The sequence below is a fragment of the Penicillium verhagenii genome, assembly GCF_028828195.1.
Source record: "Penicillium verhagenii strain IBT 33310 chromosome Unknown utg000003l_segment0_segment0, whole genome shotgun sequence".
Classification (NCBI taxonomy): Eukaryota; Fungi; Ascomycota; class Eurotiomycetes; order Eurotiales; family Aspergillaceae; genus Penicillium; species Penicillium verhagenii.
The window spans coordinates 715,173-731,242 of NW_026643167.1; the positions used below are offsets into that span (position 1 = coordinate 715,173).

General features: G+C 47.6%; 5 protein-coding genes across 5 annotated transcripts; 3 read left to right on the plus strand and 2 right to left on the minus strand.

Moving 5' to 3' along the window:
• Positions 1 to 1,043: 1,043 nt before the first annotated feature.
• N7466_001670 (SUR7/PalI family protein) lies at positions 1,044 to 2,019 on the plus strand (the record flags this gene model as incomplete). Its single annotated transcript, XM_057161068.1, has 3 exons — positions 1,044 to 1,169; positions 1,259 to 1,642; positions 1,762 to 2,019. The coding sequence occupies 3 exons, from the start codon at positions 1,044 to 1,046 to the stop codon at positions 2,017 to 2,019; spliced, it is 768 nt and encodes a 255-aa protein (XP_057024353.1).
• Positions 2,020 to 3,940: 1,921 nt separating this feature from the next.
• On the plus strand, positions 3,941 to 5,220 carry N7466_001671 (mannitol-1-phosphate 5-dehydrogenase; the record flags this gene model as incomplete). The annotated part of the gene is made up of 2 exons (XM_057161069.1): positions 3,941 to 5,103; positions 5,196 to 5,220. The coding sequence occupies 2 exons, from the start codon at positions 3,941 to 3,943 to the stop codon at positions 5,218 to 5,220; spliced, it is 1,188 nt and encodes a 395-aa protein (XP_057024354.1).
• Positions 5,221 to 6,615: 1,395 nt separating this feature from the next.
• N7466_001672 (glyoxalase family protein) lies at positions 6,616 to 7,065 on the minus strand (the record flags this gene model as incomplete). The annotated part of the gene is made up of 1 exon (XM_057161070.1): positions 6,616 to 7,065. The coding sequence occupies one exon, from the start codon at positions 7,063 to 7,065 to the stop codon at positions 6,616 to 6,618; it is 450 nt and encodes a 149-aa protein (XP_057024355.1).
• Positions 7,066 to 9,014: 1,949 nt separating this feature from the next.
• Positions 9,015 to 12,132, minus strand: adaB (chromatin-binding transcription regulator ADA2; the record flags this gene model as incomplete). The annotated part of the gene is made up of 4 exons (XM_057161071.1): positions 9,015 to 9,634; positions 9,707 to 9,839; positions 10,594 to 11,979; positions 12,040 to 12,132. The coding sequence occupies 4 exons, from the start codon at positions 12,130 to 12,132 to the stop codon at positions 9,015 to 9,017; spliced, it is 2,232 nt and encodes a 743-aa protein (XP_057024356.1).
• A 970-nt stretch (positions 12,133 to 13,102) lies between these two features.
• N7466_001674 (serine/threonine-protein kinase) lies at positions 13,103 to 15,449 on the plus strand (the record flags this gene model as incomplete). The annotated part of the gene is made up of 6 exons (XM_057161072.1): positions 13,103 to 13,124; positions 13,276 to 13,431; positions 13,508 to 14,285; positions 14,349 to 14,764; positions 14,818 to 15,182; positions 15,252 to 15,449. The coding sequence occupies 6 exons, from the start codon at positions 13,103 to 13,105 to the stop codon at positions 15,447 to 15,449; spliced, it is 1,935 nt and encodes a 644-aa protein (XP_057024357.1).
• Between the last annotated feature and the right edge of the window lie 621 nt (positions 15,450 to 16,070).

The following is a 16,070-nucleotide window of genomic DNA, read 5'->3' on the forward strand; positions in this document are numbered from 1 at the left end:
TGAGCCAAGTCAAGGTGCATTGCTATTTAACACTGTGAAAGGTTTTTGGATTAGCTGCGGCCTTTCATCAATGTTGATCGATGAGGCGATACATGTATGTAAACCTTGGAAGTTTTGTAGGTGTCTCAATGTTGGAGTGCTGCTTGCACTTTTGCAGACATGTTTAAAGAATCAATTGATCATTTAATAATTTGGAGGGCTCCAACATTCAATAAAAATTTGGAACAGATAATCAAACCTGACCCAACATTGAAGACTTTTTTTTTTTTTTTTTTTTTTTTTTTTTTTAAAAAACCAATGATGGCGGCCTGAGTTGACAAACAAATCTCGAAAGACACGAAGAGGGAGAAAAGAAGGGGATTCATTATTCACAATTGATCAATTCAAAAGCCATGTTCATTCCCAAGGTCACGCATGATCTCAGAAATCCACCTCCAAATTATTGGTGTACAAAATCCCCAGTGGCTGGCAACATTCCTCAACCCACCCCCACAACCCCCTTCCAACCCAACCAAACGGAATTCACGAATTCCCATCGGAGAATCAATCGATAACACTGCGATCCTTCTCCTCCTCCGATGAAAATGCTGTGGAGGATAGATCCTTGATCCTTGGGATGACAGCCCCCCGACATGTGGGATCGCGCTCCTGGCCTCGCCTACTCCTGCCTGCAAGCCCATATCGAGAATGATGGCGCGCATACATGGAGTTAGGAAATGCTTGTTGAGTGTGTTGTATAAAGGGTTTGAGGGTCGAAGAACCAAAGATCCCTAGAGTGAATAAGGTAGGTTTTGCTTTTGCTTCAACATCTTGGTAGGTTACGGACCAAGATTAATCGACCCCATATGTCTCCCATGTATTGACTCTCGATTTCTTCTTATTGCCGCAGTGTACGCCATCGAGTTTCCTCTAACAGCCTGTTTACTGTTATCTGATCTTCGAGTTTTTTTGGTTCAATAGGTTAGTCTTTTACCCCGAACATGGTCTTCAAAATTCACGATCAGACTCTTCAATACTGATAGTCCTAGCCCAAACCAGCAGAAATGTCCCGACCCGATTTCAAGGGTCTGTTCCCCGTGGGGGCAGTCTTCATTGCATTCATCCTTACTCTCCTATGCCTGTTCGCAGGGACTCAAAGGAATCTGCTCGATGGAGCCGATATTCTCACCGTATGTGCCAAATCACAAGCCTCAATGAAGAAGAAAAAGAAAAGAGCAACCCCGAAGACTCCCAGACTAATACGCCTAATCTTACCTAGCTCTATACTCCAGAAGGCGAATCCACTTCCGACGTCCACGAGTTCTATTCTATCCATGTCATGTCATACTGCCAAGGCACTTTAGGCACAGTCGAGCCAGGCCTACCAGGTAACGCGCGGAACGTGACACAGTGTTCAGACCGCCAGATACTTTTCTCATTTGATCTGACGGATGCCTGGTCGGAAGGCATAACACATGGACCAACGCTAGAGTGGCCACGTGTGATCAGCGATGACTTTCACGCCTTCCGACTCACGACACAGTCGATGGCGGTACTGTTCTGCATTGGTGTGAGCGCGATGGGTGCCGTTCTTCTAGTGCGGGTCTCGTCGCTCATTACACAGAGGACGCAGCAAGGGCTATTTGAGTTTGGATTCCTGGTGGTAAGTATTGACTATTCCTTCAACTCCTGTGCTCGCACCCCGTTTTCGCCTTGTCTGTTTTTCTTTGGATTATTATTTTTAGCGGCTAACATATTTTTTGTCATTGGGGTTTGTGTCAGCTGGGGTCCCTTAGTATGAGCATAGCGTCTATTATTGCGACGGTAGTAGCGTTCGAATTTGTGGCTTTGATCAATGCCCACGGGGATGGATCAAACGTTTCGGCTAGCTACGGGTCCAAGTTCCTCGGCATGACTTGGGCGGCTGCCGGGTTACTTCTGGCGGCGAGCATCGCCAGTTTCATTAATGTTTTTGTCCGAGTACCGCACGTGGCACCTCCGCCGGTCACAAAAGACGAGGAGGAGGGGTTGGAGGGGTAAGAAATCAGATACGACACATGCGAGAGGATCTAGCATGTTAGGAGGGGGCAAAGGGGGGAGAGGACAGTGCGCTCATGCACTAGAATCCCAATTGGAATTAGATGCAGGGTTCGGGGAAACTCGTACCCTGATGACTTTTGTATTGAAGCGTAACCATTTTGAATAGGTTTTTATTTATTATTTGAATGTGAAATGACGATGCCAGCTGAATGAAAGCAAATCCCCGTGTCAAACCAATCAGATATGGACCAAGCGACTGGGGACGGAAATGAGCCAAGCCATATTTTAGGGAAGGGGGGGGGGCACTGTCCAATGTATACGGAGGACCAAGTGTTTTGAATGGCAGGTTGACGACTCACGATGGAGTCATCCTTTTCTATCGCCCCAAGCAAAATGGCACGCTAAGTTTAGTATCCAATTATAGAAGGCGATTCAAGGGAGGGGTGTATCTCGGCAGTAGGATCGGTTAGGACATGCCAGGGGACATGCTAGGACATGCAACCCGCATGGAAAGAAGAAGAAGAAGAAGATGGTAGTAGGGACTAGAAAGCGACGACGAAGTAGACTCGAATAAACCTCGGAACCACGACGCTCACATCTGCGACTAACGGAGTAAAAACCGGGGCAGGTGAGCGGGTGGCCTGTCAGGACTCAGAGGCTGTAGTATCGGAATTAAGAAGTGGGGAACGGTGAGTCGATCAGGTCTAAGTACTATGGGAAATAGTACAAAGATTCGTATATCAGATTCGATGCCACCCAAAGTTTGAAATACGCTCACAGGAACACAGTGCTCCGGGAGGGGGATCATGGCTGATGTATGGGGGAATTCTTTTTGGGTAACGTGAACTAAGCCTCATTTAGCCCAACGGATGTGTGAAGAGAGAGGGAGAGAGAAAGAGGGAGAGTTCGGGGCGTTTTGCCGGCAAATGCGGAGTAAAAAAGCGCATAGAGGCAAGAGAGGGAGAAAAGAGTAACATCGTGAGATACGGGAATTCCCGCAATCACGAAATGCATCATCATTCAAAGCTCGGAATTCCAGAGCCTTTGAACAAATCAGAATGGATTGAAAGAACATGAACGGTTTGAGGGATAAATGCGAAGCCGAATCAGGTTAAGCGTTAAACCGTGATCTCGGTCTTAGTGCCCGACGTAATAAAAAAAAATGAATAATAAATGAGTAAAAAAATGAATAGAAATGAATAGAAATGAGAGTTGATTAACTAGTATGTTGAGTTTAGTAGTTGCTGTAATGCTGTAATGCTGTAATGCTGTGTAATTGATTGAGAAGTAATCTACTTATTGGTGTATTGATGCACATGTGGATACTAGTAGTACATAGAAGGCAGTAATGATACCATACTAGTACTATACCATACTCTCTTTCCCTCTCTCTCTACCTCTATACACAACTCTATACAATATCATTAACTTCAAGTCCAACGTAGTACATTCTTTGAAATTACTTTTATAAGGAAAATAGAAAAACAAAAAAAGGGTTACACTTCATCAATGGGCATTGTCCAAAAGCATAATGATGTTATGGCAGTTGAAACAAGGCGGAGGCTTGTTCCGTGCGCCTCCCGACATCGATGAAGTCATTCACTTGGTCTCTGATATGCTCTGGTCGTTGGTTCCTTGGAAAATCTCACGAGAATTCCGTTCTTTCTCTTTCCAGTAAATAAATACAAGAAAACCAGAGAAAAGCGTATTGATTGGGTTTTATTAAAAAATCCCCTCATTCCTTCTTTTTCTCCCTCCCTTAAATACTTCCTTGGTCCCCCTCCCTTACCTACCTTCTCATACACTTCCAAACCCATCAACAAAGTCAACTCTCCATTTTCCCTTGATCCTGGATCTATAACATCATCTGTTAATTACCCATCAATCACACTGCATCCCACCATCCCCCCAGTATCCAATCATGGGTAAGAAAGCGATCCATTTTGGCGGCGGCAACATCGGCCGTGGCTTTGTGGCGGAGTTTCTTCACACGGCCGATTATGAAGTCGTCTTCATTGATGTGATGGATAGCATCATCTCTGCCCTACAATCCACCAAGTCTTACCAGGTGACTGAGGTCAGTGAGGAAGGGGAAACCACCAAGACCATTACCAACTACCGTGCCATCAACTCCAAGACCCACGAACAAGATGTTGTCCAGGAAATCTCCACCGCCGACATTGTCACTTGCGCCGTGGGCCCCAATATCCTCAAGTTTATTGCTCCCGTCATCGCCAAGGGCATTGACATCCGATCCACCCCCAAGCCACTCGCAGTCATTGCCTGTGAGAATATGATCGGTGGCACCGACACTCTGCACGGTTACATCAAGGACAAGACTGACCCGGCCCGAGTCGAGTCTCTCGGCCAGCGAGCCCAATTTGCCAACTCGGCCATTGATCGTATCGTGCCTGCGCAGGCCGCCGACGCGGGACTCAACGTTCGCATCGAGAAATTCTACGAGTGGGTCGTCGAAAAGACTCCATTCGCCAACGTGGGACACCCCGAGATCGCCGCGATTCACTGGGTTGATGATCTCGAGCCCTACATTGAGCGTAAGCTGTTTACCGTCAACACCAGCCATGCGACCGCCGCCTACTTTGGGAAATATGCCGGCAAGAAGACCATCGCCGAGGCTATGCGTGATTCATTTATCAAGGGTGCCGTCCGGGATGTCCTGAACGAGACCGCTTCACTCATCGTTGACAAGCATGAGATTTCCGCCACAGAGCAGCAACGCTACGTGGAGACCATCATCAGCCGTATCTCGAACCCATACCTGGAAGACAGCGTCGAGCGCGTTGGTCGGGCCCCGATGCGCAAGCTGGGTCGCAAGGAACGGTTCATCGGTCCTGCCGCCCAATTAGCGGAGCGCCACGCACGCTACGAGGCATTGCTGGGTTCGGTGGAGATGGCCCTGCGTTTCCAGAATGTTGAGGGTGACGACGAGAGTGTGGAACTGGCCAAGATCCTTAAAGAGAACTCACCTGCCGATGCAGCTGTTCAACTGACTGGCTTGGAGCGGGAGCACCCATTATTCCAGCCCGTGGTGAAAGTGATCGACCGGGTGCAGTCCGAGGCCAAGTACGTTTGAATCTCGTTTCTTACTCTGCCTTTGCCCTGTTGATTTCCCAAATTTAAATTTGAAACTATGAGACTAATCATTCAGCTAACAGGGCCCCGGGTCAGCCCCGCATCTAAAGAGGCTTCCTTTTTTTGTGCATTCTTCCGGTCGCATGGAATATGGGCATACACGGCGCCATGGTGAACTGACTCCTTTGCTTTTCTTATTTTGTATTTTTTCCCCCACCTCTTTTTTTCTTTCCTGACGACTTCACGATTCTGCATATATGAATTAGCAACCTGGCAATTGAATTGAACTCAATTATGTGGCTTATTAACGATCCGAGTTTTAAGAAGAAGGGGTAAATTTGTACTTCTGCTCGTGTCTCACCTGTTTCTTTATAAGTATGATGCATTCAAATGTTGGGGGGTTATTTCCCTTGTACAAGCATTGATGCAATGTCTATGCAATCCGCTAGGTACACGCTACTACATAGTTTGAATAGGTATCCACACTGGGGTCTGGACTCCCACTGAGTCCCACACATGGATGATCGGCAATTCACGTATCGGCATCAACTCACTTATGTAGATTACCGTCTTATTTACCGCTGAGTCAAGCCGACAACCCCGACCTTGCCCGTCGACAAGTAATATCTGAACTGGATATCGAAGAATGACGACTTTATCAAACCGATCCCCGCCAAAATGACGGCGCCAGGAATCAGGGGTACAGTGCGCCACAACTTTCCAGCACCTTTAGTTTCTCCACCTACGTAAGCTTCCACGGTGATTCATCGACATCTCCTTGAGATCAATCCTAGCATGATTGTTCAAGGCCCCGGAGATTATTCCTTTATTTCTCACCGACGGCTCGGTCACAATGGAAAAGGGCTTGAATCATGGCCGAGTAAGCCCATTGCGAAACGTCATTTGTGTACTACTACTACTACCCCATCCCCAGTGTTCCACGACCAAGCACTACCCCGCAAACCGTGATCTTGCAATCTTTCAGAGTCTCAGCAAATTCCCCCCTCTTGTTTTCTTCTCTCTTTTTTTTTTTTTTTGGTAGAGTTCTCGATGGAGAAAAAATTAGGAAAGCAAAAATAAAATACACAAAACCGAAATAGCTGAAAATAATCAATCAAGAAGATAAAGTATCAAGTACATAACAGACTCGGTATTATTTCTCGGTATCTCCGGCTCTGCTTCCTAAAAGATTCTGCTGCGCAATCGTCCCTCGACGAAGAAGGTCCTCATAGGCTAAGGTTAAGTTATCAGCACTCAACAGTTCGAGTCGGCTTCCCAACATTGAACGCCGATCAATTGATCCTTACCTTCTGTAGGGGGCGTAGCAACGTGCTCACCCACTGGCACATCTCGATATACAATTGAGGTTTTCGGTATGGAGATCTGAACAATCTGTCTCAGCCCTTTCACATTCACCTAGGCACATCTTGTACCTGGAACGTCCCAACATTGACACAATCTTGGGAGAGTGGGAAGAGAAAGAGAAAGTCCAATGTTGAATTTTCAAATCATCTGACTTACATTATGGGCCTTCAGATCCGCACAAACCAATGCAGCTGTGCGCTCAATGTTCGACATCAATGCTTGAAGCTCCATGGTCGCCGACGAGCTCCAAAATGGCGGGATTCGATTTTGCCCCCGAAATTGCTTCCAATTGTACCACTTCACCGAAGTTGCGGGAATGGTGTAATTCTTTTGATTTAACCAAGATATCAACTCCATGTGGTTGTAAGCGAGGAATAGACCACGGTTGGCGCAGTGAGGTTCTTGTCTTGCGGCATTCATGATTCTCCCATCTGACTCGGCACGATTCGAATATAAGCCGAGTAGTCTCTGAAATTCTTTCCGGTCAAGTCGATTATGTCGAAGGTTTGTTCTGATGCTATCGATGATGTGAGCTGTTTTGGCTAGGAATTCGACCCCCGTGGCGATTTCTTCGGATGATTCGGTCATTGCGATTCTTTTGGGTTATATTTCCAAGAGATCAAGTTGAATGATGATTTTGGAGATGGCACTAATGAGTAGTTTTCAAATGTTCAAAGGAGGGGATGTCAGAATCTATCTAGATATTAGAGTGTATAGTAACTGAGAAAGGGCAGCTGATCACATACGAACTGGTCAAGAAACCAAGAAACCAAGGAACGCGAGGACCCAGGAGATTAAGATTACAGGAGTTTTTACATTATTCTATTCATCTCTTTCACTTTAAAAACCATTTGGATTGTGGCTGCGAATGATTCAAATGTTATATACGATATGTACCATATCAGAACCCTTGGTTATAGTTTCCCGTGACGACATCTACTCTCAACCTCGGGAGGTCATGGACTCATGAATCATGATTAATGCCGCACCTGATTGGTTGAAAAATGTTCGCAAATGGCCACATTCACCGAAATCATTCATGCAGATTTCAGTCTTATGCCACTGGAAACTCCCCAGACCAATGACGCAGGAGATTTTAACTCACCTCGTTTCCCCCTCATTTGCCTATCAAAGACTGTTGTCCCCTCGATAACCAGGGGCTTTCAATTCTAGATTCATGTCACTTAAGTTGTGTGGGTCTAAATTTTGAAATTAACATTCTTCCCCCTAATTCTAGTCCATATAAATACCAAGAAGCATTAAATGTACCACATGGGCAGCAGACGTTTGAGTCGTTCTGTCTCAACCTTGGAAAGACTTCACTGAATATCCTTCCGCATGAAAATAATCTCGATATCCCATCTCTCGCCATTATCATCCCAAACATCATAGTAGTTCGGCACGGTCTTGATCGGCATATAACCCCGTCGGCCATACCAGTCCTCATTTGTGATCTGAAAGAACTTCGAGATTAGTGAAAGATGTACGGTACGGCCCGGCCTGTAGGGCGGGGGGGGGTGATGATATGCTAACCTTTGGAACGGAACCGTAAGTAGACATTGCAAAATCCTCTCTTTGCTGATGTTTACTTGTGACTGTGTCCAGCATGAGCGTCTGTGCGCGGAGTGGCTCGCGGGTTGCCATATCCTCGACTGCGTCCATCGCAGCTCGCCCAATTCCCTGACCTTGAATGGTTTGCAGGATGAAAAAACTTTTGATCCAGAAGACTCCTTCCGAAGGAAGATCAAGACCAATTTTATCTGCATCTTTATTCTTGGAATCTAGGGAGATGTGGCCAATGGGAATAAAAGGCTTTTGTGATGCTACCCGTCGACTTCCGTTCACGGAGTCGGCCGTATCATATAGCACTTCTTCATTCTCGTCAGTGCAAGACTCTGCAGCCGAGTCATTGGATTTTCGGGCCTATAAAGAATGTTAACGTGATTACTTGAACCTGATCGGAACTCCAATCTTCAGGCTGACTGAAAATGGATAACTCACAATCCAGTACATGCATTTCGTGCCTTTGACTTGTTCCTCACGCCATTCTTTCTCCACCTTTTCGTGATCCCAATTACATTCCACTCTCTGTTGATAGAGCAAGGTTCTATGTTTTGTACACTTGGCATCCCAGGGGAAAAGGATGACCTTTGATTGGGAAGTCATGACTGGCGAGCTGGATGTAATGTCAAGGATCTGGAGGATTCAAATTCTATACTAAAACTCAGAACATTTGAATTCTCACTGTCGGCATCTTCCGCCATCTAAGTTCTTTCGAATGGCGGTACGCTAACTCGCATTAGGAAAGTGACATGTCGGGATTCGGAAATCGGAAATCGGGAATCGGGAATGAGTCAATGACATAAGCCGTCAATATCCTCCAAGCATAAGAGAAGCATAAGAGATTCACACTTGTTCCAATGTTAAGCTTGTGATGCTCATACTATGTACTATGTACAAGAGTCTATTGACATTTAAACTAGTGAGAGAAACCTCAATGCACACTGTTGACCCAAACTGTCACTCGACAGAGTGGATTACAACTTACTATCCTTCCAAACAGGCGCCCTCTTCTCCACAAATGCTTGTAATCCCTCCTTGATGTTCTCCCCTTCGTACAGTCTCTTCACCCAAGTATCAGACAACATTGCCGTCGCCTCATCTGCCCCAATTCCCTCCCATCCAAGCTTAATCCCTTCTCGGCTAACTAGCACCGAGTCAGGACTATTTCCAGCAATAACAGTAGCAACAGCTAGAGCCCGTTCCACAATAATTCGATTTCCTTCATCAAGGGGAGTCTCCGTATTCCCAACATCCACAATCTCATTCACGAGTCCCCATCTCTCCGCCTCGTCGGGGAGAATATTTCTTCCCGTAAGCGCCATATCCATAGCACGCTGCTTCCCGACTGTCCGAACGAGACGAGGTAACGCCCCTGCGAGTGCGACAACGCCCCGCTTCACCTCCGGTAACCCAAAGACACTGCGTGAGGATGCAATGACCAGATCACAATTGATGATCATTTCCGAGCCGCCGCCGAAACAAAGCCCGTTCACCGCGGCGATCACGGGTTTTTTGCCCTTTCGCCTGGCAAGGCCTCCGAAACCACTGGTTGGCATTGGTCTGCGGCTATTGGAGCCGGCATTATCATTCCATTCTAAAAGCCATGAGCCGGGTTGTTTCTCTATAGAAAAGTATAACAGGTAGACCCGATTTAAGGTCTACTCACCTTTCAAATCAGCCCCGGCACAGAATGCCCTCCCTATCCCGGTAATAACACCCACCCTCAACTTCGGCTCCTCGTCCATCCATTCCCACACATCGTGAAGATCTGAATGACCTTGCGAGTTGATGCAGTTTAGCTCGCGAGGCCGGTTCAGGGTTACCAGCAGGACATGCGGTGCTGGGAAAGAGAGGAGCGCATGCGGGGGGGTTGGGGGTGGATTAATGAAATTGGCCATGTTGTTTGATGTTAACCCGTTCAAATGTCGTAGAATGACTAAATTGTTTCGTTGCGGGCTGATGTTGGGTTCAATGAAGAGTTCAATGTTATGGAAGTTGGAGTGAGAATGAGATTGCGGGTCTGATAAATCCATGGATGTGGGAAGCGATAGGAGATGCCGAGGGCCGATGCGGAGAACAAGAACTCCAGTGCTGGCTTGCTCTTTTGTTGTATTTACAAAGTCACTTTTGAAAATACTAGTACTAGTACTTACATGTAAACTTCACCTCTACGAGTACACATAATTGTAATGATCAAGTGCTGAAAATCTTCAAAAAATAATCAAACTGGTGTCACCACCACCTGGGTACCTCGGTACATGAGTATCAGATCAAATTCTCCCCCCTCTTCCGCATTCCAAACGCCTAAATAATAAGTAACGCTCTCAAAGAAAAATCATAGCGAAATGTCAGACCAAGCACAGTCTCAGATAAAGTCTGTAGATCAAAGCTAACCCTTGCTGATCCACCCACTGTGTACCATGAAGTCATAAATGCGGCCAGTTTTGGTGCCTTCGATCTGGGGAGAAAAACAAATTTGTAAATCAGCGAAAAAAAAATCCTTTTCTTTATTTCAAGTTGAGTGCAAATGGATTGACGCGCAGAAAAACTCACCTTGCAAATCGCGCGTGCATCCTTCTTCTTTAGATTGCCGCCTTGTTTCATCGCTTCCTTCAACATGGTCTCTTTAACCACTAGATATGGTTTTGGCATCAAACGCAGCATGTTGCAGACTTCGGCCTCTTCCTTGGTCAATAGATGCAGGTCGGCTGCTCCCTCGCTGTCTAGTTTCCATGGGGATACCCCGCTCAGAGGCTGCACGACATACTTGGTCTTCGCTGGGGGAGGCGGGGCCGCATCGCCGAAGAGGAACTGATCAAAGTCATTCGGGGTCACGTCAGCCAGGTCAGGCAACTTGTGGGGGTTTGCGGCGCTTTGGAGGCGAATAGGGAGTTCCGGGGTAGTGAGCTGTATCGCGGCCGTGGGCGTTTCGGAAATCTGGTTTTGCTTGGGACGCGCACCAGCAAAGCGATCAAAGGAGCCTTGAGGCAATAGTCGTTGTGCTCGCTGCTGCTTGTCCTGCTCGTATTTCTCGCCTGCTTTCAAATCCCCAATGCCCATCTGGCGCCATTCCTGAAGTTGAGCGATGGCCAAGCGTAGATTATGTTCGTACTCCAGCCCCTTGTTGAGATCATCAAAGTCCTTCTCGTTCATCATCCGGGCTAGTGGTTTCGCTTTGTTGAGTAGATCTCGCTCTTCCTTGGACCGTTTCTTCTCCAGCGCAGTGTTCTTCCGGTACTCGAGAAGGTTGTGCTCGAAAAGAATCTTCTTGCGCTCAGTACGCGCCGTCAGACGCGAATTATAGATATCAACGACAGTCATTTTGAGCTCATTCTCAGCGTCTACCTCGCCGTTAAGGCCGATGCCAGCACCGGGCTCGAACGCCATGTGTTGGACCGCCTCCTCCGCATCGTTCAGGAACTCCGTCTCAAACTCCAACCGACCAGGCATGTAACCTTGCACTTCATGACAAGCGGGAACACTCGCCGTAGGTTTCTGTTTGGGGGTTGTGGGGGGCGCTGCCTTGGCTGCCTCCTTGCGCTCCTCGATACGTCGCTTCTTGCGCGCTTGGAAATCTTCCTTGGGAATAGCATCTTGAAGACTGTGATCATCCGGATCGGCACGGTCGGGGAGAGGAAAGTTGGAGCTATTCACAAAGGTATCGATGTAATGATCGCGCACTTCGTCCTTACTGCGGTAGCCACCGATGTGGTCGGCGATATCGGCCCAGGAGCCGAGTCCGTAGATCTCGGCGCCCTCGAGTAGGAGCAACTCTTCGTCAGCACCCCATTCATCTTGGAAGATAGGGACGGAGTTTTGTTCGATGACTTGAAAGGGGTGGGAGGATGGATCGTGATTTTTGGATTTCTCGCCAGCTGCGAAGCAGGGGACGCAGAGGTCATATTCATGGCAGTTTGGGTGGGCGCAAGAGATACGGACCTAAGCATTTACAGATTAGTAAATCTGAATCGAGAAGTATATAAGCTCAAATCAACTCACCGTCGAGGTCACGTCGGCCGAACAAACATCACAGTGGAACTTGGTGCCAGCCTCGGTGCCGCGCGAAGCGGTCTTCTTTCGTATTACACCCATCGATTCTTGGGTCCTGTCATCCTCCACTGAATCCGAAGCCGTTGCGAAATAATAAAAAAATCGCCCTCTCGAGGTGTGAGAGGGCAATGAGTGGGAGAAGTTGGGGTTGAGGGGGGGATGGAGGTGATAATAGCTGGGGTAGGATCTCCGCGCGCTGATCGGGGTTTGAGTAGCTTAGTCCGCGTCAAGGCAAAAGATAGAAGTTAAGAAACAGGAAGGAAGAAAAAAGAAAAAGAAAAAAAACCAACAAAACAGAAAGAAGAAAGAAAGAAGAAAGAAAAAAAGGTACAGACTTGTGCGAGATGTCGAGTCGGTTGTTTCAATAAAATCAATTCACCTTCATATTGTTTCGTTCCCATACAAGTTCAAGTTCTCATGTTTCCTTAACAAAAACTCCCTGTGGCTGACACTTGCACTGCCTCGTTGTGTGGCTGATGTCCAATTAATACCAGAATCCAATACCAGCTCAATACCAATTTTACCCGATCTGACAGCCCTATCGCACCGCTATCTCACCTCGATTTCACCTCTAATTTCACTGGTAGTATTTCACCTCCCCCCGGGAAGGCTGTAACCTGTGTAATTGACATACGCCACTTTCCCCTCTTTCTTTAAGTTCATATTTCTCGACTCCCCTGGAACTTCTTCTCCTTTACTTTTTATACGTCTTGTTCATTCATCTTTTCTCCATATCCCCCCCCCCCCCCCCCACACGTTTCAATAAGTGCTTTGGATTTAGCAAAATAAAAGCGATCCCCCCGAAAATCAGCGCGAGAGAGGAGACTGTCAAGGTAGGATCGTCTCTTTTGTGCTGATCTCGTCCCGTTGGTGGGTTTCAAAGGGAACTTTCGATGTTGACTTTGTTTGGTGACCCCAGTCTACACAACCGCGGTCAACTTTGGTCTTCGTACTTGTTGAGCAACCTTCTAGACAAGACTCCAAGAACAAAAGTCAACAAAGAACCGCCATCATGTCCTGGAAGCTCACCAAAAGTATGTTCAGTTGGTCTCCCTCCCTATTTCCCACCCCTCAAATTTAAATATGACACCCCTCCTTCAACAAAATGTGGAGGCGGTGCATATGCAAATAACCCTCAGGGGAAAGTCGGATGGGCTAACCAAACCTTTACACTTCTTCTTATAGAACTGAAGGAGACGCACTTGTCACCTTTGACACAGGGCTTCGGTCGGTCATCGTCCACTTCAACAATCAAGGGCGACTCGAATGGCGGTGGTGATGAAACCCCCGTGGCCACTCAGGCGCCCACTATCCCCCCGACTCCCTCAACAAACGGCATCGGTAAGGAGCACTGTTTTATTCATTGGACTTCAATTCCGACGTCAATGCTAATCTTTGGTGGTTCGCGGTTCCCCAGTCGCCTCAGAGTCCCTCGTTTCCCCCCCAGTGGCTCAAGTGAACCCAGGTATCCTCATTGTTACCCTTCACGAAGGTCAAGGATTGGCCTTGTCTCCTCAACTCCAGCAGATTTTCAACTCGCATTTCCAAAACAACTCCTATGCCCCCTCGTCATTGCGTCCTAACACCTCTTCTTCGTCACATTCGTCGCATGGTCAGACCGGTTCGTACGTGCAGAATGCCCGACCGCAGTCCACTAGTGGAGGTATCAATGCCGCCCCCACCATTCATGGTCGCTACTCCACGAAATACCTCCCTTACGCCCTGCTGGATTTCGAAAAGAATCAGGTCTTCGTCGATGCCGTGTCGGGTAACCCGGAGGCCCCTCTGTGGGCAGGAGACAATACCGCCTTCAAGTTTGATGTTTCCCGCAAGACTGAGTTGAACGTGCAGCTTTATTTGCGCAACCCTGCTGCTCGCGCTGGTGTCGGTCGCAGTGAGGACATCTTCTTGGGCGCCGTGAAAGTCCACCCTCGCTTTGAAGAGGTCGGCCAGCCTTATGTGGAGGATCCCAAACTAAGCAAAAAGGATAACCAGAAGGCTGCCGCCGCTCATGCAGACCAAGAGCGCACCCGGGGTCAGTGTGGTGCTGAGTGGCTGGACCTTCAGTTTGGAAGCGGCTCTATCAAGATTGGTGTTTCATTTGTTGAAAACCGACAGCGCAGTTTGAAGATGGAGGACTTCGACTTGTTGAAGGTCGTGGGCAAGGGAAGTTTCGGCAAAGTCATGCAGGTCGTGTAAGATGGTTCTATACCCCCCGTATGACTGTGCCCTTGCTGATGAAATATTACATTTAATAGGAAGAGAGATACAGGCCGAATCTACGCCCTCAAGACGATCCGCAAGGCCCATATCATCTCGAGATCCGAAGTTACTCATACACTTGCGGAGCGCTCGGTACTCGCGCAGATCAACAATCCTTTCATTGTCCCCTTGAAGTTCTCGTTCCAATCACCAGAAAAGCTGTACTTCGTGCTGGCATTTGTGAACGGCGGAGAGTTGTTCCATCACCTGCAAAGAGAACAGCGATTCGATATTAACCGGGCCCGGTTCTACACGGCAGAATTGCTGTGTGCTCTTGAATGTCTTCATGGTTTCAAGGTCATTTATCGTGATCTCAAGCCCGAGAACATTCTTCTTGATTATACTGGCCACATTGCTCTTTGCGACTTCGGTCTGTGCAAATTGGATATGAAAGACGAAGACCGAACAAACAGTAAGCTACCTTGCGTTCTATATCTAGCCTTCTCGGTTGCTAATTCGTTGTAGCATTCTGTGGAACTCCTGAATACCTTGCGCCTGAACTCCTCCTTGGTAACGGCTACACTAAGACTGTGGATTGGTGGACTCTCGGTGTCCTGCTTTATGAGATGCTGACTGGCTTGCCGCCATTCTATGACGAAAACACCAACGAGATGTACCGCAAGATTTTGCAAGAGCCCCTGACATTCCCCAGCAGTGACATCGTCCCGCCCGCTGCTCGAGATCTTCTCACCCGACTCCTGGATCGTGATCCCCAGCGCCGTCTCGGTGCCAGTGGTGCAGCAGAGATCAAGTCTCACCACTTCTTCGCCAACATTGACTGGCGCAAGCTTCTTCAGCGTAAATATGAGCCCAGTTTCCGTCCTAACGTGGTATGTTATTTCTCTCCTACCGATATCCTCTTGAATTTTTTATGAAGGTGGTTTAACGATCTTATATAGTCGGATGCTCGTGATACCGATAACTTCGATGAGGAATTTACGTCAGAGAAGCCGCAAGATTCCTATGTCGATGGGCCTGCCCTGTCGCAGACCGTGCAGGAACAGTTCCTTGGATGGTCCTATAACCGTCCGATCGCCGGTCTTGGTGACGCCGGTGGCAGTGTCAAAGACCCATCGTTTGGCAGCATCCCCGAATGAAGGCATAAATCATGCTTAGGGCTGTCGGTTCGACTAGATCGGGAATGACAGATGTGCGAGAAGCTCATAGACGATTCTCCTTTGTACTGTGTTTTTGTTCTGGTTCACATATCACCAATCTTGATCTCTTTTTTTTTTCTGTCTTGTCCTTTGTTACTTTCCATCCCAAGGAGTCTGTGGCATCCTGATCTTGAGGTCTCTCCAACCTCCGAGACTTTCGTGTTTCAACTTTTTTTTCTCATTTTTCTTGTTTCCTCATCTCGCCTCCCCCATTGAGCGCTCTGTTTTTTTTTCCTGGTGAATCCATCTCAGCGTCATCGAACCCCTACCCTTCCCCAGGCAGGCTCCTCCTCAACCCTTTTATCTTCCGTTCGACATTATCAAGCGGTCAGTACTACCTGTCTTGACTTTCTGTTTGTTTCGGGCGCGAGAATGATTTTCTGTATCCTTGACGGTTTACAACGGACAATGCCAAACACATTTCCTCTGAATTGACAATTTTATATGCGTATCATCCTGTAAGATCTGTTTTTATGTTACGAATTACCATGTGCAGCCTTGGAAGAGCAAACGTTTGCAAAACTCGATCCCTGACTTTCGGGACCATGAAGAAATGAATCT